The sequence below is a fragment of the Myripristis murdjan genome, chromosome 5, assembly GCF_902150065.1.
Source record: "Myripristis murdjan chromosome 5, fMyrMur1.1, whole genome shotgun sequence".
NCBI classification, from domain to species: Eukaryota; Metazoa; Chordata; class Actinopteri; order Holocentriformes; family Holocentridae; genus Myripristis; species Myripristis murdjan.
This window is the reverse complement of record NC_043984.1, coordinates 28,891,898-28,914,191: the sequence shown is the minus strand read 5'-3', so window position 1 is coordinate 28,914,191 and position 22,294 is coordinate 28,891,898. Positions and strand designations below refer to the sequence as shown.

General features: G+C 43.0%; 3 protein-coding genes across 4 annotated transcripts; 2 read left to right on the top strand and 1 right to left on the bottom strand.

Annotated features, from left to right (window-relative positions):
- Positions 1–2,754: 2,754 nt before the first annotated feature.
- Positions 2,755–6,294, bottom strand: arl6ip5a (ADP-ribosylation factor-like 6 interacting protein 5a). Its single transcript, XM_030052549.1, has 3 exons — positions 6,053–6,294; positions 4,337–4,554; positions 2,755–3,940 (listed from the first exon to the last, which is right to left on the bottom strand). Exons 1-3 carry the CDS (start codon positions 6,229–6,231, stop codon positions 3,765–3,767), a joined length of 573 nt encoding a protein of 190 aa, XP_029908409.1. The 5' UTR covers positions 6,232–6,294; the 3' UTR covers positions 2,755–3,764.
- A 69-nt stretch (positions 6,295–6,363) lies between these two features.
- Positions 6,364–17,820, top strand: trnt1 (tRNA nucleotidyl transferase, CCA-adding, 1). 2 transcript variants are annotated; one of them, XM_030052064.1, is made up of 8 exons: positions 6,364–6,501; positions 6,718–6,847; positions 10,069–10,262; positions 11,756–11,894; positions 12,073–12,199; positions 13,354–13,547; positions 15,596–15,849; positions 16,967–17,820. In XM_030052064.1, the coding sequence occupies exons 2-8, from the start codon at positions 6,718–6,720 to the stop codon at positions 17,210–17,212; spliced, it is 1,284 nt and encodes a 427-aa protein (XP_029907924.1). In that variant the 5' UTR covers positions 6,364–6,501; the 3' UTR covers positions 17,213–17,820. The 2 variants fall into 2 exon arrangements, with proteins under 2 accessions (XP_029907924.1, XP_029907925.1); XM_030052065.1 differs by lacking the exon at positions 6,364–6,501 and adding an exon at positions 6,578–6,596.
- Positions 17,821–18,148: 328 nt separating this feature from the next.
- On the top strand, positions 18,149–21,412 carry avpr2b.1 (arginine vasopressin receptor 2b, tandem duplicate, 1). The gene is made up of 2 exons (XM_030052066.1): positions 18,149–19,209; positions 19,655–21,412. The coding sequence occupies exons 1-2, from the start codon at positions 18,345–18,347 to the stop codon at positions 19,861–19,863; spliced, it is 1,074 nt and encodes a 357-aa protein (XP_029907926.1). The 5' UTR covers positions 18,149–18,344; the 3' UTR covers positions 19,864–21,412.
- Positions 21,413–22,294: the final 882 nt, after the last annotated feature.

Below are 22,294 nucleotides of genomic sequence, written 5' to 3'. Positions count from 1 at the left end.
AAGCCGTAAACTAACCAAACCAGCCTTAAAATGCGACACACCCACTTGGGGCAATAACCTCTTCTTCTGCCCTCCCTGTGAGTGACAAGCCTGTGTTTATAGCACTAAGCCCACTCTGTAGGCGTCCATGTAGTCATTCTGCAGCACACGTCTGTCGGGCCCCTGCACCCCTACGGCTCACCCTGTGACCCTTCACCTCCTTTCCCTTCCCTCCCCAGGCCGACACACATTTCCTCGCACTTCAAGTGTATCCCACCACTTCAGCCAGCACAGGTCGCCTCTTTTGGAAGTTACAGTTCACCAGCTTCACTTGGCTGTAGTGTTCTGCTTCTTGACTTGAGTGAGCCCAGGGGAGGTCTCAGAGCTCCTTGAGTTTTCCCCTCTGCAGAGAGAGGGTGTGTTTGTTCTCTATCCAGCTGTCTCCCTGTGTCTCTGTGCCTCTTTGCTGTGCACCAGCTGCAGCCAGACATCAGGGGGAGGCTGTTCCAGCTGACACTCCACAACATAAACAATGGGTTCCTATGTACTTTCCCCCTCATGTACACACTACAAACAAAACTCCCCCTGATGTTGAGAGGAGGGAGCTGTCAGGTTTGAGCAGCTAAACACCCTCACGGCTCAACCAAGCTCAGGTGAAAGCAAGCTATAAGTCATGTTAGAGGGACACGTCTTCCCCGGGATCAGCACATTGTACCTTTAGCCAGGGAATAATGACTGACAAATTGTACGATGGGGGGTAGCGAGATTAGCTGGCCGGTCACATGCACTTCAGTCTTGTTCATGGGATAATATGGATCGCCTCCCTTCAGAGAGCAAGAAAAGGGTTATAAAGGTGCACAATAGCCAACAAAAAAGGGGGTTTAAGTACTGTCATGAGGCTACAGCGGACTGCTAAGGTCAATGTGGGTCATCATTAATGTGCTACATGATCAGCTGTAGTGTAGGTCCAAGCAGCCAGACCTGCTGAATGACAGATTGTTTGAGTGATGAGGCTAGCTAACCAGCTTAGCCAGCTAAAAGCCAAAGCCTCTCAGGCAAGCCAAGAGTGCCGAGTGGGGTGGAGGGGCAGTGGAGGGGGCAGTACGTGTGTGTGTGTGTGTGTGTGTGTGTGTGTGTGTGTGTGTGTGCGGGAGCGAGGGGGCAACACACACGCAGCTTGCTATTGAAGTGTGTGTGCTTGACTGAGCAGACTGTACTACGCTAGATTAACTCACCATTTTACACCAATGAGCTGCTGAAGCAATAAACATGAGGCAGATGTTGCAAGTCAAAAGCGTGTAAACATATGGACATAACAGTGTCCTTAAACGCCTCACGCAAAAACCGGCAGTGTTTTTGTGTTTGCATCAGATCCTGTGACTCCTGCTGCCTTCACAGTGCGCTACCATTTGGAGCCATTATGGTTGTCGTAAAATTACAAGTTGGTTGCGGTGTCTTTTCAAACACAACACCACAGAAGAGATAAGTGTTGTTTTGAACAGAGCAGAATTGTTTCCTGTCAAGGATTACATGTCTGCAGAGGGGAATACACACACACACCTGTTGGGTGCGCTGCGGCCGGCGCACACGTGTTCGGGAGGATCCGTGCAGCAGCTGCAAACGAGAACAAGGGCCTCCACTGTGCCCCTGCAGACGTGACTTTACTTGAGCTGATCACCACCGGTGCTTGTGAATGCACCGCCAGGTTGCACAATGTGGATGAGGATGAGGCACGGCGGGACGGGGCATAAGTCACACCTCTGCAAAACGGAGGGGGAAGCCCTGCAGCTCAAGCTGAACTTAAACCAGAGGGCCCTTGGCTTACTGTTACACCTGAGTATGCAGAGGTCATCAGGCCGTGGCCTTCGCTTTCTCCACACCCACTCTGTTTGAGGGGATTGATTACAAAACGCCACAAATTCCTTTCATAAAAATAATGCTACCTGAAATTCATTAAGCAATATGTCAAACAGACAGGTGGCATTTTGCTATTTTTGTAAGATTTTGGTTAGACTGATTTATTGGATTATATACTGTATATCTCGATAGACTATCTTCCTTTTTTGGATGATGAATATTGGCAATAAAATAGGTTGTTCTCCATCTCTTTTTCAATGTTGTTTGAGAGCATCTTTTTTTTTTTTTTTATTCAAGCATTTCATTTAACAAGATTTGCGTTGTTTGTTGCAAAGTGGGCTCATTTTCATTGTCAAAGACACTGATACAGGCTATCAGCAGCTCCAGTTAAAATACATATCAGACTCAGCGTTGCGCTTAAAAAAACATATAGGTGAAATCCTATTTGGGATGGTCACGAAGGGCTTCCTTTGATTAAATGAAGTCCAGTTCCTGCCTCTCTGCAAACTACCACTTCAGACTGGATAACAGAGAATTAGGTTCTTGATTCATTCTTGTTATCTGCAGTCAATTTCAAATGGAATCCAATATAAAAAGCTGAAGTCGCTGACACAGCGGCGAACTCCCGTTTGGAGGTGAGTGACTGCAGATGAATCCACTCTGCCACTGCAGCACTCAGCTTTCTACACTATAATCTACTGCAGCCCATTGATTAGCATTGGGACAAGTGAAGAGGAGAGCAAAGTTAGCCAATCCATCACCCTCGGGGTACTGTCAAGATTAAGCACTTGAATGTGCAGGAGGAATACTGATAGACATGGGTAAACACCTCACCCTCCTTTGAAGTCGTCATTTAAACACTGACACACTCACAAAGACATATATCTATGTCATACATCAAGACAAAGCATTGCCCTCTTTCTTTTGTTTGGGTCTCTTTATTTGCATTTACAAAAGGTCAGTTGCTTTCTTTTCAATTATATAGTTAAGTAAATGGTTGCATTTTATGAGAAGCGTATTATCCAAAAGGGCGAACTGGAAACAACCCAGCCTTTATAGTATCTTGGCAGTGATGCATGTTGAGTTTGCACTTTTTAATCTTGGTGGAAAACAAAACTCACATTGGTTTCACAACTTCAGTTCAGCACGGGCTGCCAAGACTGACGGCTGTTTCTGAGACTGATTAAACACAGATTAAACACCTTCGTTTTTTTTGTTGAACCCAGCTAATTTGAATAAACACAAGCAGGCCTGCGCTTAGTTTCATTTGTTTGGAATATCAAGTAACCCTACTTTCCAGAAAGACATCATTTTCACATTACGTTGTCGGTGTGTGTTTCAATACATTCCAGGGTAATCATACAAAACATTTTAATGCTGAGAGCTGCTTTAACGGGAGGAAAATTACTCATTCTTTCATGCAGCACTGATTTTTGTTGTGCACCTCTGTTTTACATGAACTGACCTTCATCTTCTGAGTTGAGGTTGTGCTTCATATTTTCAGGTCACTACAAATAGTCGTAAAAAGTGCAAACAGGTTGTCAGTGAGCCATTTCACGCAAGAGGGCTTCTCCAGTTACATTGCACAGGAACACCGACGGCTTGCATAGCAGTGATCAGGCATCGCTTTCTGAAAAAAAAAGTGCCCGGACAAGTTCTAGGCGGAGTAACAAATATCCTGAGGTAAAGGTAAAGCCCTTTGGATTATCAACCTGTCATTTCCTGTTCCTTCAACACACATACACACGTGACAACACTGTAGGTACAATACATGTTTTACATCGTCAGGTAGATTGCAGTGAACTACAGTTATTGATGCTCATCAGTCAAGGAGGTCTGTTACACCTAAAATATCAAAAGTCAAGGACATACGGTGAAAAGACAGAGAGATGTGCATGTGTGCGTGGATCTTTCCGTTACAGCAAACATCACTCCTTTAATTTTCCTTCCAGGAAGGTCTGGATCTTCTGCAAGTTCTCTTCCTGCTGACCCAGCGCCTCCAACAAAATGCCCATGGGTGACCTCTTCAGTCCGGCACCTTCCATCTTGTTCTCCAGTTTGTTCTTCATGTTGCGGAGGCGAAACGAAGCGTGTGCAAAAATCACTGAAAGGCAGGAGACAGACCGGGAAGTGACTGTTACTGTTGTTTTGAATCTCGTTATCTGCTGACAATCTACAAGTACAAAATGAACCCCTGGTGTTCTGTCAAAGCCAAACTAGAAGAACCTCACTCGATGACAATCTGAGTTCATTCCAAAACATGTTTGATTAATTTTGAAAGAGCTGCGTTGTCTGCAGTTCATTACACAATGCACATATAATTACACAAATGTTATTCTGTAAGCAAAGGTATTTATCCAGTTAATGATTTCAATCACCCTCTCTAGTGAGTTTTACTGTTGTGCAAGCAATTATACGCTGCACGCTATTTGGGAATGGAAAACTGTCTCCTTCCCAGCGCCACTAATGTGACCGTTCAATATTTCCATCTCTAACTTACAAGCTAGAGGAAGAGTGATTGCAGTCATGAAGACCATGACACTTCCCAGCAGAGACATCAGCATGTAGCTGGCTACCATGACAGCGAAGACGAACGCCGCGGGGTTCTGCCTCTTGAAGTTGTTAATCGCAGCTTTATTCTCGCCGGCCCACACTGAAGCCAGGAAGACTCCCGACACCACGGCCATCGCTGTGAACATCCCCAGAGGGTTCAGGAACCTGCAGGGCAACAACAGCAGGCATGGGAAAGCAGGGGTCAGTGCTGCACATGCACAACTGTAAACCTGGCAGTTTTTGCTGCAGTCAGTGGCACCACCTAGTGGCTACATGCTGCTTGTACAACAACATGATTCCCAATTGGGTGACTATTGTGGATCAGCTGCAGAAAAATGGTGGCCTTCACATGGGTATAATTTCAAAGTGCCTCAAAAACATTATACCTGCTAATAAGTAGGCTATTTCAGCATAATGAATTTGAAATGAGTCAGCAAACTAAATTAACAGTATGTAAGCAATAAGTTAGAATAGTACTGTGTTGTCTCGCTGCTGACTGAGTAAACAATGGAAGAAATACCAACAGGAAATTACTAGCACATTGCTGTGTGTGGCATGAGTAATGATAAATTTTTAACCATTCGTGCAAAACGGAAACAAGCTCACAGTCGACAGCACTTGTCAGCACTCCTGTGTCGTTTGAATGAGGCAGCACTTTCTCTTAGGACTGTGAGCTCCACAGTTTTGGGACGAAGGTGATTCAAAGTCCTTCCAGCCCATCCAACGTGCCAAGGGGAGATGTGATAAACCTTGAATGTGTTCATCACTCATGTTGACCATGGCTAAAGTCTAATCGTGTGGGTTTAGGGTCACTATTGACATTTGACTCCTTGAGGAAATGTCCTGTACTGGACTTTCCCCCCTCTAGTCATGGGAACAGGGACAGCTGATTGAGTTACTGCTGTTTCATATGTCTGTTATCTAGCATGCAGCAGCTGACCGGAGAGAGGGCTTACAGGGCCTTCATATCCATAGCAATAATGTGCCATCACAACTACGGGGAAAGGCCAGGACTTACCATTACTATTTTTAGCAAACGGAGACAGGTTTTAGAAAAGGCTCTAACAGACTGCCAATGAAACCAGTCATTCCTCCCAAAGGAGCGCCCAAACCTTGTTTCCCCTACATTAGGCTGCCCAGTATGGGATAATCAAATCACAGGCTGACTGTCCACACTGAAATGATTTGTAAAGCAATCTGCATCGGTGTGTAGGTCTGCATCCTGGACCTGGACCTGTGTCAAGCTCCATGTTTCTGAAGCTGTGACTCTGGATAGGGACCCCAAAATTGGCAGCAGTAACCCAGTCTGTGTTTGCCACCATCCATTTCCAGTTTACAAATAGACTTGCATTTGCTTGGATCCCAGTCGAGAGACTATGTATATTGCATGCTGATCAAATTAAAATCCCTGGTTTATTCTGAGGCATAGCTTAGCTCATCACATGTGACAGCTGGAATAATATCCCTGTATTTCAGCTTATTTGCTTTGAGGGTGGATGCCAAGGTACACTGAGCTCATTTCAATTTGCGCTGCAGACCAGAATAACAATTTAACACACCAGGAGACCAACAGAGACGACTTGAAAACTACGCAGCATTCAGTCACAGGTTAATCCGGGTGGCTGCCCCGCTGCTGGACACTAGGAGATGCTAATACACTCACCCAACTATTAGGAAAACGACGATGGCCAGAGCCAGGTAGTTTGTTTGATAATACAGCAGGTTGCTGACGACCCGGTTGTTCCATTTTGCTAGATCTCGCACATCTGGTTTGGCGAATCTCTCCGCACCGGGGAAGAAATCGTCCCAAGGTCTGACCGGCGTCAGCTCCACTTTGGCCATTTGCGTGCCGTCCAGTTTCCCAAATAATCTGACAGCAGCGAGGAAGCGGAAGATCACAACCAGATCTAGCAGAATCTCGCGATAATCTAACGGGAAACGGTATCTTCCTCTCTTAAGACCCGCCTTTTAATGACGAAACGGTATTTTACTGGTTATTGAGCGCATGTTATGAGAAGAACACTTCCTGCTGCATGAGCTTGCGTGTGACTGAAGGATGTCATGTAGTGAATGCTACTTTAATCTGCGTTAAATCTTCGCACGCGGTTGCAGGTTAGTCCATACTGTTCGGTTTGTTTTGTAAACTCTGGTCCAAAATGCTCTGCCGTCTTTGCTCTGTCGGTGGCGGTGTGTGGGCCGTGTGACAGGTCGGTGTGTGTGCTGCTGGAGTCCGCCAGCGTGACCACAATGACATTTTACTGACACACACACACTCAAACGCTCAAACAAGACGACACATTTCAGCGACGTCCCCTTTGTTTTGTGCAGATGTGGCGCAGAGTCCTGAGGCCACAGGTGACTGGCACAGCGGGTTTCTTCTGGAGAAGTCTATTTACCATGAAGCTGAAGAGCAGCGAGTTCCAGTCCTTGTTCACGGATGGACTGAGTGGACTAGCAGGTGTGATTCTTCACCACAGCATGGGTGGAGGTAGCGGGTGGCATGGGCTGCTACCCTAGTTTATAGAGGGAAAAAAAATGTTGTTGCTATGCAGATTTCCAATGTCGGAGTGCAAGTGAACGCAGCATGAGTGCACTTTTCCCTGGAGTTGTTGGTTGGAATGAAAACCTGCAGCCTCTTGGCCCTCCATGGCACGAGTTTGACACCCCTGGAGCAGGGCCGGGTCTACGCAAGGGCAAGAGGGGGCCTGGCCCCCTCAAATAAATGTTGTGCCCCCTCACACTAAGGCTACATTTACACGTAGTCGGGTATTTTGAGAAACGAATATTTCCCTCCCTCCGTTTTCCAAAATAACATCGTGCACACAGCATCGTTTTCAAAAAAAATTACGTTTACATCAATCCACATAAATACACCGTTGGGCGCCATCATAACTACCCCAAGCCTATGGGCGGTGGTGTAGAAAGAAGGAGAAAGCCATGCAAGCCAATCAGAAGCCAAACCAGACAGCAGTCTGCCCAGGTTGGACCCAAAACCGGCGATGCTGACGGTGCCACTGACTGGCTCTTTGTGTTGGAGGGAGGGGACTGACCTCTGAGCCCTCATTCATCTCTGCTCCTCTATATATATATATATATAAAAAAGCAGCTGTATTGCAAATGCAAACATATGGCAAGTGTCTGCACCAACAGAGATGTGACTGCTACTGTGAATGCATCCATGATCATCACCATCATAGACATAATATACGTATATCATGTCTATGATCACCATAGCCAAATGTAAACATTGCGTGCACTTTTGGCGCATAATGTGACGTCAGCTGCCTGAAACTCTGTATTTCTCCGTTTTTCTCAGTTTACATGCAAACGCGAAACAGGAGTTTTCCTAAATCTCCACTTTGGCCGGAGTTTTTAGAAAGAATCGTTTTCAGAGGCGAATTCGCAGTTTGCGTGTAAACGAAGGGCACAAACGAAGGGTAATGTCTCCGTTTTTAAAAATACCCGTGTACGTGTAAACGTAGCCTGAATCCCCCAAAATATATTCAGTTAGACATGGTAAAAGGTGCTGGAGCACAATGCCCCCTCAACATTTGTGGCTGCCCCCTCATACATGCCTGGCTAGACCCGGCCCTGCCCTGGAGTAGAATAAATGTTGGTCAGTGGGTTTAAATGATATAAAATGATCGCTGCATTTGCTTCCAAATATTTTTGAGTAACTGGACTACTACTGTTTTGGTCACACAGCCCAATTTTTTTTTTTTTGTTTGTTTTTTTTAATGAGGACATAATTAAAGGTTGTAAGATTATGCCAATTTTGTGAAGTTTGTGAAGCTGTTTTGTGCATGACTGGCAGTTTTCTAGTAAAAATGTCTAGCTCCGCCACTGGTTCACAGTCATCTTTATTCTCAAAGGCATTTGTTAACCTGTCATGTTTTAATGAATAGGCTACAACTGTTTCTGGGGCCGCTCTGGAGGCAGAAATCATCTCATTGGTTTAGTTAATATCTCAAAAGTTTTCCAAAGCGCAAATGGCCAACGACCAAAAGTGATTGGCAAACAGGAAACATAACTCTCATAGCAAAATCTGAAGTGAAAGGACTCATTTCTTTAGAAAACAAAAATCAAAGTGGTCGTTGTGGTGCAAGGTAATCCATGTGCATTCCAATAAATATGAAAAGTAAATCCCTGAACAAAAAGGATCCAAAGTACTCTTTCTGTGTAGAATAACAAGTAAAAAGTTTCTTGATACATGGGAGTCGTTTAAAACTGTGCTAACTGAAGCCTGCTCAGGCCTTCATCGGGCAAATAGCAGAATAATTGCCATTAAATGTTATTAGTCTACGCTGAACATGTAGAATAGATGCGCCTTGGATCCTTTTTAATCTGAAACTTAATTTTCGTAGTTTTGGGATGCTGTGGATTGCCTCACACTATGGGCCCTATCTTGTGCCACCCGCTATCCGCTGCCACTACCCGCTACCCGCAAATTGCGGATTTAGGAGCTTCCGCTATCCCTAAACGGTATCTTGCGCCACCCGCTACCCGCTATCCATGCCGACTCCGTCTTTGCGCCTGGAGGTGTGTCCGTGGGTTTGTTTCATGCGCTGTCCCTAAAGTTGCTATCTTGCGCACACACTTTAGGGATAGCGGATAGCGGGTGGTCCTGACCACCTGCTATCCGCTATCCCTAAAGTTTGGGCTGTTAGGAGAGCGTGCCCAGGCGGCTTCAATGCGCGCCCCGACGGAGCCTCGCCACGCACACGGTCGGACTGATACCGGGACGCCGCCGGAATGGACTGAGTATATTACTCATATAGACTGTTTAGAGGAAAGACTGTTTTAATTGGACACGTACGCAGGCACGTTTTATTGTTTTATCATAAGCCAGCAGCTGTGCTATATTTTTATTTTTAATATTTTATTTGCCCAGTCTACCTTGTCAATAAATTAGCTTACACATAGTTCCACCTCTGCCTCTTGTGTGTCTGTGGTGTGGCCCGGGGATTTTACTCAATCAGTAGCCTACAACCTTGTGACACGTCCACATGTGGCTCCACCTCCCGAATTAACTCGCCTGTAATAAAATATATAATATGTATATAAAGCCAACTTGCTTTAGCCTCAGTAGAAGCCCTGAGAAAATCTACCTCCCTCTCTCCATCGCGGGTTTAGGATTTAGGATTTAGGATAGCGCAGCCTGCCCTTAAAGGCAATGGCACCTGGCACACTGATTGGTTTAACTGGCGTAACACCCAGAACACGCCTATGCATAATATAGCGGGTAGCGGAGGTGTTTTGCGGATAGCGGGAGGTGCACAAGATAGCAACTTTTACGGGGGAACGCCTCTTCCTAAATCCTAAATCCGCAAATAGCGGGTTTAGGGAGTCTGGCGCAAGATAGGGCCCTATAACTTCCATTTTTTCCCCTTCTCATAACTTTTCTGACCTGTACCCAAAGAGCACCTGTCCCACTGCTTATGCCACCCCCTACATCTGTCCTTTCATCCTTATTTGACTCATTTTCAGGAAAGCTAGGCCTCATTAAAATAGATACCTTCCCTCTTTTACCCCTCTCCTTTTTCGCTGGACTCCTGTTACTTCACCAGGAAAGCTATGGCTCTTAGGTTTCAGCCAGTGAGGCTTAATTCAATGAATTAGATTATGTCTGCCTTCAGGAGTTAACCAAAACTCCTCTGAAACAATGTGTGGTCTTTGCAGAGCTGTTTGAGAAGCATCAGTATGAACTGAGGATCGCTGGGGGTGCGGTACGGGACCTCCTGTCTGGGAAACGGCCGGATGATGTGGACTTTGCCACCACGGCGACACCAGAGGAGATGAAGAGGATGTTCCTAAGTGCTGGGATCAGGATGATCAACAATAAAGGCGAGAAGCATGGAACCATCACAGCTAGAGTAAGAGGCTAGCCAAAAATAATGTGGTGTGGAAAAAAAAAACAGTTTGAAAGTGTAGTTAGACAAGCTTGGGTTGGGTTGGGTTGATAGATAAATGGCTGAAACATTTTTCCCAACTAGGGAATTTGAATATTAGCCATTATTTTTTATTAGCCATTATTTTTTAACAGTGCAAGGCAGAATTAAATTGAGCCGTCAGACTTTATATGTTCCTGCTGACGCCATCAGTCGATCTGATTTCAACTTTGTTGTCAGGCAATTAAGTTTTATGTCTGAGCTGCTTGTGAAATACTCCACTAGCTTCCCACCTGTCGGTTACCATAGAAATGTCACCTGCTCCATTCTGGGCCTAATGGGTAGCCAGACCAGAACAAATTAATGTCTGTCAGCCAGAAACCTCAACTAACAATTAGTGCCAATCCTCCATTGTTGGCTGTCTGATGTGAAGACATTTTAGGGACCATGTACAAGAGTGGAAGTCCACGGTTGATATTGTTTAGTGTCTCTGTTGAAAGGGACTCAGTGACATCACTGACAGTGTTGGATGGGATGAGTACACCCACTTAAAATATGTCATGTTTGCTCTGTATGTCATATGTTGTTTAGGATTAAACTAGTAGCTGTTTTTTGTTGTTTTTTTTACTCAAATCTTATATTGGATTCTCTAAAATGAAAATGAATGGGAAACTTATTAAAGCCACTTTTCAGCTCTTTTGGTCTTTCGTAGCGCCTGGAGTAGTCGTGGTATTGTCCATGTTGATATTGGCTTTTCCTGCTTTTCATTAGAAATGCATATCAAGTGGTACAGCCTGAACATGGCTGAGATATAAATAAGGGTAAAGAAATGTTTCTTCTCCATAATTTCAGTTTAATAGTCATGAACCTACAAACGGCTGGTGACAGGGTTGCACTCTAAATGTCTTACAGCAGCAAGCTTCCTGTGCTGTCATGGCGTGGCTGCAATATACGCTCAGTGGCCACTGTGCTAGCTCCACCTGTACACTCCAATGCAGTTCAATGCAACAGCTCTGCCATAAATTCTACCTTTTTGAGAAAGTTCTTAATGTTCAGTTTTTGTTGGCATTGTGGAGAATATGTAAATTTGATTATATGTTTATTATTGAGGCTGTAGTTTGCAGAGGTCTTGTACTGGATTGCATTATATTGAGAGGTGTTTCTAATTTTTTGTCCTCCGTATTTATATATAAATGTGGGGTGACAGAATATTAGAAACACCTCAATAAAACGCAGCCCAGTACAACAGCACCACTAACTATGAGCTCAATGCCAAACATAGAATTGAATGAACACCTCTACTACTGTGACAAAAAGAAAACCTGAGCATTACAGGCAGCAGGAAACTAAACTTTAAGGCACAACAGTTGTATTGGATTGTATTATATTGTGCAGGTGAGCCTAATAAAGTGGCCACTGAGTGTTTGCTGTGCTTTGTGTTATTTGTGTCATCACATTTGCTCATATGCTTGTCGTAGGTACACAATGAGAACTTTGAAGTGACCACGTTGAGAGTGGATGTTGAGATGGATGGACGGCACGCCGAGGTTGAGTTCACCACTGACTGGCAGAAGGACGCTGAGCGGAGAGATCTCACCATCAACTCTATGTTTTTAGGTATCTCACACCATTTATAGCCGACTGAAAGAAACTAAATGAAACTACTTTGTTGAATACTGAGAACAGCTAAACCCTGTTTCTGGTGCACAAGATGAGCAGGAGGAATTGTTACCTTTACTTGGTTTGTCACGTTAGTTTCATCAACATGTTTTGTTGATTCATGTTTGCCTCACAGGTCTGGATGGCACACTATATGACTATTTCAAGGGACATGAAGATCTGCAGAACCGTAAAGTGCGGTTTGTTGGTAGCGCAGAGCAAAGGATCCAAGAGGACTACTTGAGGATACTGCGCTATTTAAGGTGGGCTGACAGGCTGTTGTCGGTCATTTCATTTTCACCGTAAACATTTTCAGCTGAAAGTACATTTAATAGCCAGATCCCATAATAAGCAGACTTACAGAACAAGATAATTGCTGTTGTTAACCTGTGCTGCACATTAAGAGTGGACCTCTGATAAACCACCTTCAGTTGTAAAATGACACAAGGTGATATTTGACCTTTTACTTATGAAATATTTAGCGTGGTGTTCCAGAGGTAAAATTGGGTTTTTTTTTGTTAGGGTGACCAGATGAGACAGGGGCGTTCGAGATGGCTGTAGCCTCCTGTACATTGCTTTCATTGTTAACTAACAGTAACAGTAAAACACGTAAACATGTCATAACTCAACTCTAAAATGTATTATTTTTGTTCATGACCATGAAGTCAACTGTCTGTGATTATGAAAAACAAACACAATGACTGTGTTGTGTGTAACACAGTGTAAATTATTATCTGTTATATAAAAGTAATTTTATTTTATTCATTTTTATCAGTGCGGTGCCTGTCACATCTGTCTGTGTGATGCACATGCCAGATCACTGCGTGGCTGCCTGCAGCTGCACTTTCAGAAGCCATAATTCATGTAGACAATGGACATAACAGCGCCTGTCTGTTGGCAACACCAAAATAATGCTTCACAACAATCAGTATTCAATGTTTTATTAGGCTATAACTAATCAAAACTTGAGTTTTGTCAGATTTGGGGACAAACAGGACAGGATTCTGGATTTATTCAGAAATTTTTTTCATAATTTGATACTTTCCTGATTTTTTTTTTTTTTTTTTTTTTTTTTTTTTTTTTTGTGGCACATCTGGTCACCCTAGCTTTATCAAAATTTGGACTTCATCCCTGGATTATATTGGACCAAGACTGTCAGATATATTCTGGAGGGTACTACCAAGGCTGTTATTTGAACTCTGTATTGTATTTTTTCATTTCTAACACAGGACTATTACTATATTTTTAAGGAACTATAAATAAGATTTTTTTCATGGCAAAATGGAAAAGAAAGAGGAAAATCATATTTCTGATTGTATTTATGACTAGAGTGATCAATAACTAGGCAAATGCCATCCATCACCTTATATCTCCATATCCTACATGTCCCACATGTCTTTCTCTGATTACACCACAGGTTCTACGGCAGGGTGGTACTGGAGCCTGGTGACCATGAGCCTGAGACACTGGATGCCATCAGGAATAATGGACGTGGGCTGGCAGCCATATCAGGAGAACGTATCTGGGTTGAATTAAAGAAGATGGTGGTTGGTAACCATGCGGCTCATCTTCTCGAGCAGATTTACGACCTGGAGTTGGCCCAGTACATCGGTGAGAGAGGGAGCTGATTTGATTCCTCTTAAATTGGTATATGGAGTGTCTGCTTTATTGGGTTTCCATTAATGATCAGTGTGAAAAGGGACTCCAAAAATAAAAACAAAAATACAAACCAACAAATGTAAATCAACAAGGTGACCCTATGACCTTTTCTTTAGTGTCACCCTCTGGCCAAAAAAAATAACTCATAACTGCATACCCTGACTTGTTCAATCGTGCAAACAAAGACTCCCTCTTTCATTCATTCTGCTATATTATTGAAAAGGTTTCCATTGCGATATTTGTGCATATCAAAAAAACCTGTTGATATCCAAGTCTTTCATAATGTTCAAAAGAGGTCTGTTTCTCCTTCCGACCAGAAATATGGGCTTTTCTTCGGTGAATGCCTTGCAAACTGTTGGCTTGTTGGTTTGTTTACAACACAGAGTTGACTGTAAACAGACAAGAGGTTGTGTGCTGCAAACTGCAGTAAAAATCCCAGTTGAGACACATAGTCCAAATGCGCTGTGTACACGTCCAAAGAAGGCCTCTAAAACCTGAATATCGCTACATCTCACATTTCTTAATCAGAGAATGCTTCATTCAGAAAAAGGAGTATCGAAATGGAAATATGCTCTTTACATGACCCATATCAAATTTGGAATACTGACATATTCTGAATAATAGTGGAAAATTAGTGTGCATGTAAACGTGCTGAGTGTTGGTGTGACCATAACTACTGCTCCAGCGGCACCTGTAGGTCAAAATCAACTTTGATATCTCACAGTCTATTGGGTGGATTGCCATGACATTTAATGAGCACATTCATGCTCCCCAGCGGATGGACCCTGTCAGTTTTGGTGACCTCATCGTGTTTGTTGTAGCACCACCCTCAGGCCAAAATGTCAGCTTTGGACACGAGGTATCACTACATGTAATTATATGCCATGATACTTGGAAGATTCCACTTCCACTTTTTTTTTTTATGACCTCATTACCTTTTCTCCAGCACCACCTTTAGGCCAACATGTCAAATTTTACATCTCAAAACTACCTGGCGGATTACCTAGGCTGCACTTGTTGCTTTATTGTGTTCCCTTTAGCAACATGAGTGGTACAGTCTCGTAATACGTCTGTGAACACTCTGGTACTGTGAGACACCAGCCGGGGTCGAGAAAATTACTATTTATGATCGAGCTTTTCCCAGAGTATCAAATATGTATCAGTGTTTTCACTGTGTGCATTCAAGTGCGCTGGTCCATCACACCATAACAACGCCATACTCAGTCAAATGCATAACAAATATTAAGCAGCAACTGTAGTACATGTAATATGATTACTCATTTCTGATTTATTGAGCGCTTGAGGTTTGTAGGACAACTGTCAGTGATTTATCTGTCAAAAAAGGATCACATCTTGCCCAGAAGATTTTGATATTGGTAGAGGGTATCATGCATTGTACTTCACTTTGGGCTACAGTTACATTACATTTGTTTGCATATTGGACTAGTTAAAGGGCATGAGCAGTTCTCAGCCTCTGTCCAGAAAAGCCTTATTAATTTATTTTGTGTGAAGAGAAAAACCGCCTGTGCCTAAATCTCAGGGTTGTCGTTCATATTTAACCGTATGCCTTGTTATGAAATTTTCACATATAACAACATAGAATCACAGCTCTCTCCATTAAATAGTTTTTAATTGGGTAAAAAAATCAATGAAGTGATTCTCAAATGTGCTCACCAATTTCAGTTGCTGCTGTCAGTATAGCCACACATTGATGCTTAATGATAGAACACCATAACAATCAATCTTTAACCTAATATAAATACAAGCTACAGCACTGGATACATAATGATATATGATGTTTTTGTTTTATTAGTACACAAAATGTATCCCCAAAATAAGCAGGTATTTCACAGTATTCTTTTTCAAACTTAAATTAAATTAAACTGAATTTTCCTTTGCTGCATTTTTGTAAAATTTCCCACCCATTGCATTCTCTTTAACCAAAAGTAATTTTCAGACTTGATCACACAGCTAAAAACCAGTCATCTGCTCCTCATCAGGTTTACCTCCAGATGGCAACGTTGAGGAGATGAAACGAGTGTGGGAGAACGCCAAGGACCACTCTCCCAAGCCCATGACCGTGCTCGCCGCTCTCTTTCGCTGCCCTGAGGAGGTGGAGAAGATGGACGTCCGGCTGAAGGTGTCCAGGGAGGAGAAGACGCTGGCCGTGTTCCTGGTCAAACAGAGACGGGAGCTTCACAAGAGCCAGGACGACCCAGACAGCCTCAAACCCTTCGCTGACTTTATCATAGATGTAAGTCTGAGGCCCCTCCAGTCAGTGTGTACGTTGTAGTGTGTAACCTGTCTGGTGTCTGTTGCTCATGTGTTTTAGGAGTATTAACTGATGAAAGTTAGAGGGGGATGTTTACCAGAGCAATACAGATGTTTGCATTTAGGCATCAGTATTTACACATGGTAGTTTCTTGAGGTTACCTTCCATGGGATCCTTTTGGAAAAAACCTTTAAATGCTCAGAAAATTACATTTTTTTTTTTTAAATTATTGAAACAATTTCAACATTTACATTTTTTTACTATTATTATTCTGTTTTTTTTTTTTTTTTTTTTCAGCAAGACTGCAATAATGATAGCAAATAAATACTGACAGTAAAAAGCAACCTGCTTTGCATTCTGGTCTATTGAGGCTACTGTCAGTGGTGAAACTGGTATTTCTGTGGTTGCTTTCTCCCTGTATAACTGTTGAATGCTCTCGGCAGCACTTTTTTGACTCTGAAAAAGACAGCTATTGATGATGTATTTCACAGTTCTCAGTGCATTTTGCCATGTGTTGGCTTATTTTTTCCTTTTCCTGTGGACAAGTGGCCAGATGTGACATCTCTGAGATATTTGCAGTGCAGCTACAGTGGAGCTAGATGGTAGAAAATGTTTCAGCTCTCTAAAAGTCAACCGTACCGACTGAATGTCAAGTTTTGATGCCACCTCCTCAGAATCCAAAATTAAACTGGAGAGCGGCCATTGTACGGCCAATATGTGACAGTCATACAGTTAGAAATCCATCAATAGAAATGTCTCTATTGATTGTAGCCTCAATGGACCAGAATGGAAAGTGGCTGCAACACACTCTCTAGCTTTTATTGTCAGTGATACAGTGTGTAGCTATCATTATTGCCATCCTTTGTTGCATGTGTAAATCACAGAATGCAACACGTTCATGCTTGACCTCTGCGGTTTTCTGGAAAACATGGAAAAGCACTGATAGAGATAAACAAGGCCAGTTGCGGGAAAGTGGGGCATTAAAGCAGTGAATTACACGGCTTCACCACAACATAACTCCTGAAGTGCCTTGAATATTGATAACACATAAAAGTCTGAGAGGGCCTTTTCTTCATTCCAAACTATTCCTTCTTCACAGAGCCGGGAAATGGATTCCAAAAGTAAAGTGTGTGAGCTGCTCAAGTACCAAGGAGAGGACAAGCTGCTGGCAGAGCTCAGCAGATGGACCATCCCTCGCTTCCCAGTCAGCGGTCATGATCTGAGGAGGATGGGCATCACTTCAGGGAAGGAGATCGGCAGCACCCTACAGGAGCTGCGGGACATCTGGAAGAAAAGTCGCTACCAGATGGAAAAAGAGGAACTCCTCAGTCACATCAAGCCCTGAATTTTCAGACAAACGTGTGGAAGCAGAGGTCTTTTTGTTTTTAGTATTATTATTATTTTTGCCCGTGTGAGACAAGAACAGTCTAAGAAAGACTAAAACAATTCCTCTGCATCACAGAGTCGACTGCTGAGTGACCAGTTCGATGGATATGTTGTCGGGAAAAGACACTACAAGAAGTGAGACAAGCAAACATGTTGATAAATGCAGTTTTGATCCATAATTTACCAGAGCACTTATATTTCTTTTCCATTGTAATGCAGCTTGAAAGAGCTCTTACGCAGTGTGCTTTCAACATCACAGCTGTCACAGCACTGATTTCACCAGCTGTGTGATTATAGAGCTCTGCCATGTGTTTATTTCTGCCCTCTAAATTATTTGAGAAACAGCAGTCCAGTGTTATGTTGATGTTCGGCCCATGCAAATCTCAGCATTGCCACTTACTCACTGGTTAGACTGATGTGATGAATAAAGACGCAAATGAGAGTTGATGATGAATGGAGTGTGATTTCCAATTGTCACGTCATCACAGTTACTATGGAACATTAAATCTCCATTCAACCAGAAAATAAATACTTTCGTTCAAGGACGTTTACTGATGACTTGGAAAACAAATTACTTGTTTCATTTGTTGTTAAATTTGATTAGAACCCCATCAACCTATGTGACATATTTGTATTTGTAATTTTTTTTTTACTGTATGACTGGATGTTGCCCTGCGTGGCAAGAGGAAAGCTTATAGCTCCACTTAAGAAAACTAAAAAGGTCCGTATTTTGTTACTACATCTAGTCCATGTACTGCATTACATAAACTAAATAATGTCACTACACTCTGTCTTTGACAATAAGGAGCAGGCATCCTTTTGCTTGGTGGAGTCAGGTTGCTCCTCCCTCCTGCGGAGATCATAAGATATAAAGCCCTCTGCTCTCCTTTACTATCACTTCAGTTTCCGCTTGCAGACCAGTTGCTGCCTATTGGTAATTGGTAATATGTGATTCATGAATCACATATTCATGAAAACAATTATTGTTAAAGTCGGGTGCCTCATTTCTTTTAAACTTGTTTTGGCTATTTATGTACGTCGAATGCAGCTGAGTTGTGGTTCTATAACTGTGTTCAACTACTCCTGAAACCATGGCTTGGTTCAGTGCAAATAATAGTAATATTAGTTTGGAGAGCAGACAACCTGGGGATCGGCCACGGGATGAAAGCTTGGCACAAGTGGAAATAGCTCTTCTGGCCACAATCTTCATCACTGCTGGGATCCTTAACTTTGGCTTGTTGCTGGCGCTGTGGAAACGCAGGAAGCAGCTGTCGAGGATGCGCGTCTTCGTTTTCCACCTGTGCGTCGCCGATCTGGTGGTCACGTTCTTCCAAGTTTGTCCCCAACTCGTGTGGGACATAACGGACAGATTCGTGGGTCCCGACATCGTGTGCCGCGCAGTGAAGTACCTGCAGGTCGTCGGTATGTTTGCCTCTACTTACATGATAGTGGTGATGACTATAGACCGGTACCAGGCTATCTGCAACCCCATGGTGACTTTCCAGCGGCGCAGGGCGCGCTGGAACGGTCCGGTGTGCGCCGCCTGGTCCGTCTCCCTCCTCGGCAGCGTGCCGCAAGTCTTCATCTTTTCTCGGGTTGAAATCGCACCTGGTGTGTACGACTGCTGGGCAGACTTCGTCAAGCCGTGGGGGCTGAAAGCCTACGTCACCTGGACGACTCTTGTCATATTCGTCTTGCCCATTATCACCGTGATTGTGTGCCAGGTGCGCATCTGCCGCACCTTGCAGATCAACTTTCACATGAAGACGCATCAGGTTGCAGAGGCGGTCAGCAAGCCGCTGTCCTCCAGGGCGAGCAGCGTGGCCGGCGTGTCCAAGGCGAGGGTGAAGACTGTGAAGATGACCGTGGTCATTGTGCTCGTCTACATCATCTGCTGGGCGCCTTTCTTCACCGTGCAGCTGTGGTCAGTCTGGGACGCCGAGGCGCCCACAGAGAGTAAGATGGCAGGGGTTGGGATCTGTCTGAATTACCAACATAAAAAAAAGAAAGAAAAAAAAAAAGATTTGTCATCAGGTTTATGTGGCATGACAAACTGGCTGTTATCAGCTGTGATGTGGCAAAAATGTCTCACTGTGACTTCTGTCATAGTGCTATCACTTGGCAACGGTCTGTATGTGACTATTTGGCAAAAACAAACCTGATGTAATTTCCATGCTTGGAGGATTTTTCCGTTAAAATAAATCACTTATTATTATTATTATTGTTAGAAGTAGTAGTAGTAGTAGTAGTATAGTCATTTTAGAAGTATTTTTTATTGTTGTTGTTGTTGTTATTACCATTAAAACTGAGTTAGGATGTATTTCTTCAAGTGGAGTAGTAGGCTAGGTCTCTAGTTATCAGGAAAACACAGGACCAACTATTTCCTCGTCTGTGTTTCCAGCTGCCACCTTCACCATCCTGATGCTGCTGGCCAGTCTGAACAGCTGTGCAAACCCATGCATCTATCTGCTCTTCAGTGGGAAGCTGCCCAAGAGGCTGGTGGCCCTGATGTGCATCGACCAGCCGGATCTGAAGGAGTCCATCCAGGAAGACGCCACCATGGTCAGCTCCCTGTACATCAGCCTCAAGAGCCTGTCAGACTCCAGATAAAAGCCCGATACCCCTGATGCTTTTGTCACATCAAGACTCAGATGGCCAGCTGAACATGGCGTGAAAATATCTCTCCTTTATTAAGAACTATGGCAGCTTACTCCTACAGTAAGATTTAGAGGGATGCAACACAAAAAGCACAGCAAAGATCAGCATATGAATATTAAAGTGCTGCCACACAAGATTAATAAAATCCATTAAGTGCAGTAAGGTCTGCATAAGGCCACTAGCGAGTACCAAGCACACTTGTCCATGTGGAAATATCATAGTGATATATTGGAGATGTAAAATACTATAAATATGAGAGGTCGCTATTAATTCACAATTGCACAGACGCAATATGCAATATGCATCCCTGTGGGAATATTACAGAAGTATTGACACATTTTATTTTTCATTTGAGAGCATATGATACAAGTGGCCAGCTGACGTCAATTTCAGACAATTAAACCACAAATTGTGCTCTTTATTTTATTCACAGTGGTTACTGTGACTGTGAGAGAGAAGACAGGCAGGTCTATAAATATGTAAATATGGACTATAATCATGAAATAGAGGAACCATTACAAAAAGAGAAGAAAAAAGAATAAAGGATGGTATGGTCACACTTTACTGGGATAATGTAATGGTGATACTCGGCTATTTACTAATTATAGTGTATCACAAAAAAGTCTGCTGATTTTCAAGTGAGATATGTGTGAAACATAGTCAATACATATTCAGTGTCTGGGCTATGGTTAGTTTTAGGATTGTGATTGGGAATAGGTTGATGTGAGTGTAGGGTTACATAGCCTGGAGATGCAGTAAATAGGCAAGTGAACTTTGCTGAACATTTAATTTTTTGTCACATGACAGCTGAGTATGAACATTAGATAATCCCAATAAAGTATTAATTTGTTGTCACCACATGTGATATGTTTGTCAGGGAGGGTCAAAGTATTGTAAGTGTGATTTGACAGGCACTGACTCAAAATAGGGCAGGCCTGTATGTGCTTGTTTGTCCTCTTAAGATGATTGTAGATGTCAGTCTGTTTTACATCTGTAGTGCCACCTGTTTGTTTGCATGATGTAGGATCACAGCAGACATCTACTGGCTGAAGGTTGAAGTAGTTTACATCAGAAAACACCACATTAGTCCTCTCTATTCAGTTTCAGTTTGGACTATCCAGATAAAGTATTGCCATTTTTCACTTTTAACAGGATGATGATCAGTTATCCCTCAGTAATCAGAGGAAGACATACAGAGAGAGTGCGGGCTGTTGATCATAATGTGATGGGCGTGCATTGTGCGTAACATCATGTGCAATTAAAATCCACCCTTCACATATTCAACAATGATCATTTAGAAGCCCACAGAGAACCTGTTGAGGTATAATTAAAGATGAGTCACTAATCATGGCGATGTAGCTAAAATCATTCTGCTGTACAAAATCCTGCATGAATTCATTTGCAGAACACCATTATCAGCCAGAAGAATCTAAATGCACTTCTGTAGGAGTCGATTGTTCAGAGGCACTTAGACAAATTAAATGAAGGAGTGGTTCCTGAACAGCGTGAATCCCTCTCCAGCATGTCATGCCAGCACTCCAGAAGGACTCAACAATCTTGAAAGGTCTGGTGATAATGAGTGCTTTTACCCATCTCCACTAATTAGAGGCGACTTTCAGTCACCTGACAGCAACAGTTTAATCCATTCTCAGCGGATTTTTTTTTTTTTTTTTTTTTTTTTTTAATTGAAATCAACTTGCTTCATGGCTTCCAAAGCCTAAAACACACCTAAGATTAATCTTTCACACAGCATCTGTTATTGTCACCACCATTTTGCCACCTATATACTGAATCCTCAATGGAAATTAGTTTGGGAAACAAAATTGGGATATACTATGGAATGCACAAAAATGGTAACATGGAGTTAGTTTTGTAAATATAAAATATAAAGTTAGTCTTAAACTGCTGGAACTCTGCTCCTTCCCAGTGACAGTACATTGTATTTTTGGAAGCCTTATACATTATAACAAAGTTTGCACCACGACAGCAGAAAGATGGCCACATTTCCAGAATGTGTTCATCATTGGAGTTAAATTATGAATGGTCGTCAGAAGGACATTAGGGGGAGGAAAGACGCCTGGAGGCAGCTGCTTCCTGCCTTTTTTTGTCCCCGCTGTTGACTGTGAGGTATGTTTTTAAGTTTATGGTCAGGACTCTGGTGAAAATGATTAAGAGGAAGCACAGCCTTACAGTCAACTCACTGGGCAACAAGGATCCATGAGCGGATATCACAGTCGGTGGAAACGATCCCGGCAAGTTAGCTTGTGTTTGGAAAAGAGTCCATGTTCAGTTCATTTGAAGCTTGAATTCTGCTGGAACTATGTCTACTTGTAATAACAGAGCCAAAAAACTTATTGAATAAATGAATCTTAACCTGTTGTCG

What these genes read in the sequence shown, in the direction of transcription:
- trnt1 (XM_030052064.1), top strand. Translation starts at nt 6,718, where the DNA reads ATGTGGCGCAGAGTCCTGAGGCCACAGGTGACTGGCACAGCGGGTTTC. An exon ending in TGGACTGAGTGGACTAGCAG is followed by an intron (nt 6,848 to 10,068) that starts GTGTGATTCTTC and finishes TGGTCTTTGCAG; the next exon opens with AGCTGTTTGAGAAGCATCAG. An exon ending in AGGATACTGCGCTATTTAAG is followed by an intron (nt 12,200 to 13,353) that starts GTGGGCTGACAG and finishes ATTACACCACAG; the next exon opens with GTTCTACGGCAGGGTGGTAC.
- avpr2b.1 (XM_030052066.1), top strand. Translation starts at nt 18,345, where the DNA reads ATGGCTTGGTTCAGTGCAAATAATAGTAATATTAGTTTGGAGAGCAGA. An exon ending in CGCCGAGGCGCCCACAGAGA is followed by an intron (nt 19,210 to 19,654) that starts GTAAGATGGCAG and finishes CTGTGTTTCCAG; the next exon opens with CTGCCACCTTCACCATCCTG.
- arl6ip5a (XM_030052549.1), bottom strand. Translation starts at nt 6,231, where the DNA reads ATGGCCAAAGTGGAGCTGACGCCGGTCAGACCTTGGGACGATTTCTTC. An exon ending in GTCGTTTTCCTAATAGTTGG is followed by an intron (nt 4,555 to 6,052) that starts GTGAGTGTATTA and finishes GTTGCCCTGCAG; the next exon opens with GTTCCTGAACCCTCTGGGGA. An exon ending in AATCACTCTTCCTCTAGCTT is followed by an intron (nt 3,941 to 4,336) that starts GTAAGTTAGAGA and finishes CCTGCCTTTCAG; the next exon opens with TGATTTTTGCACACGCTTCG.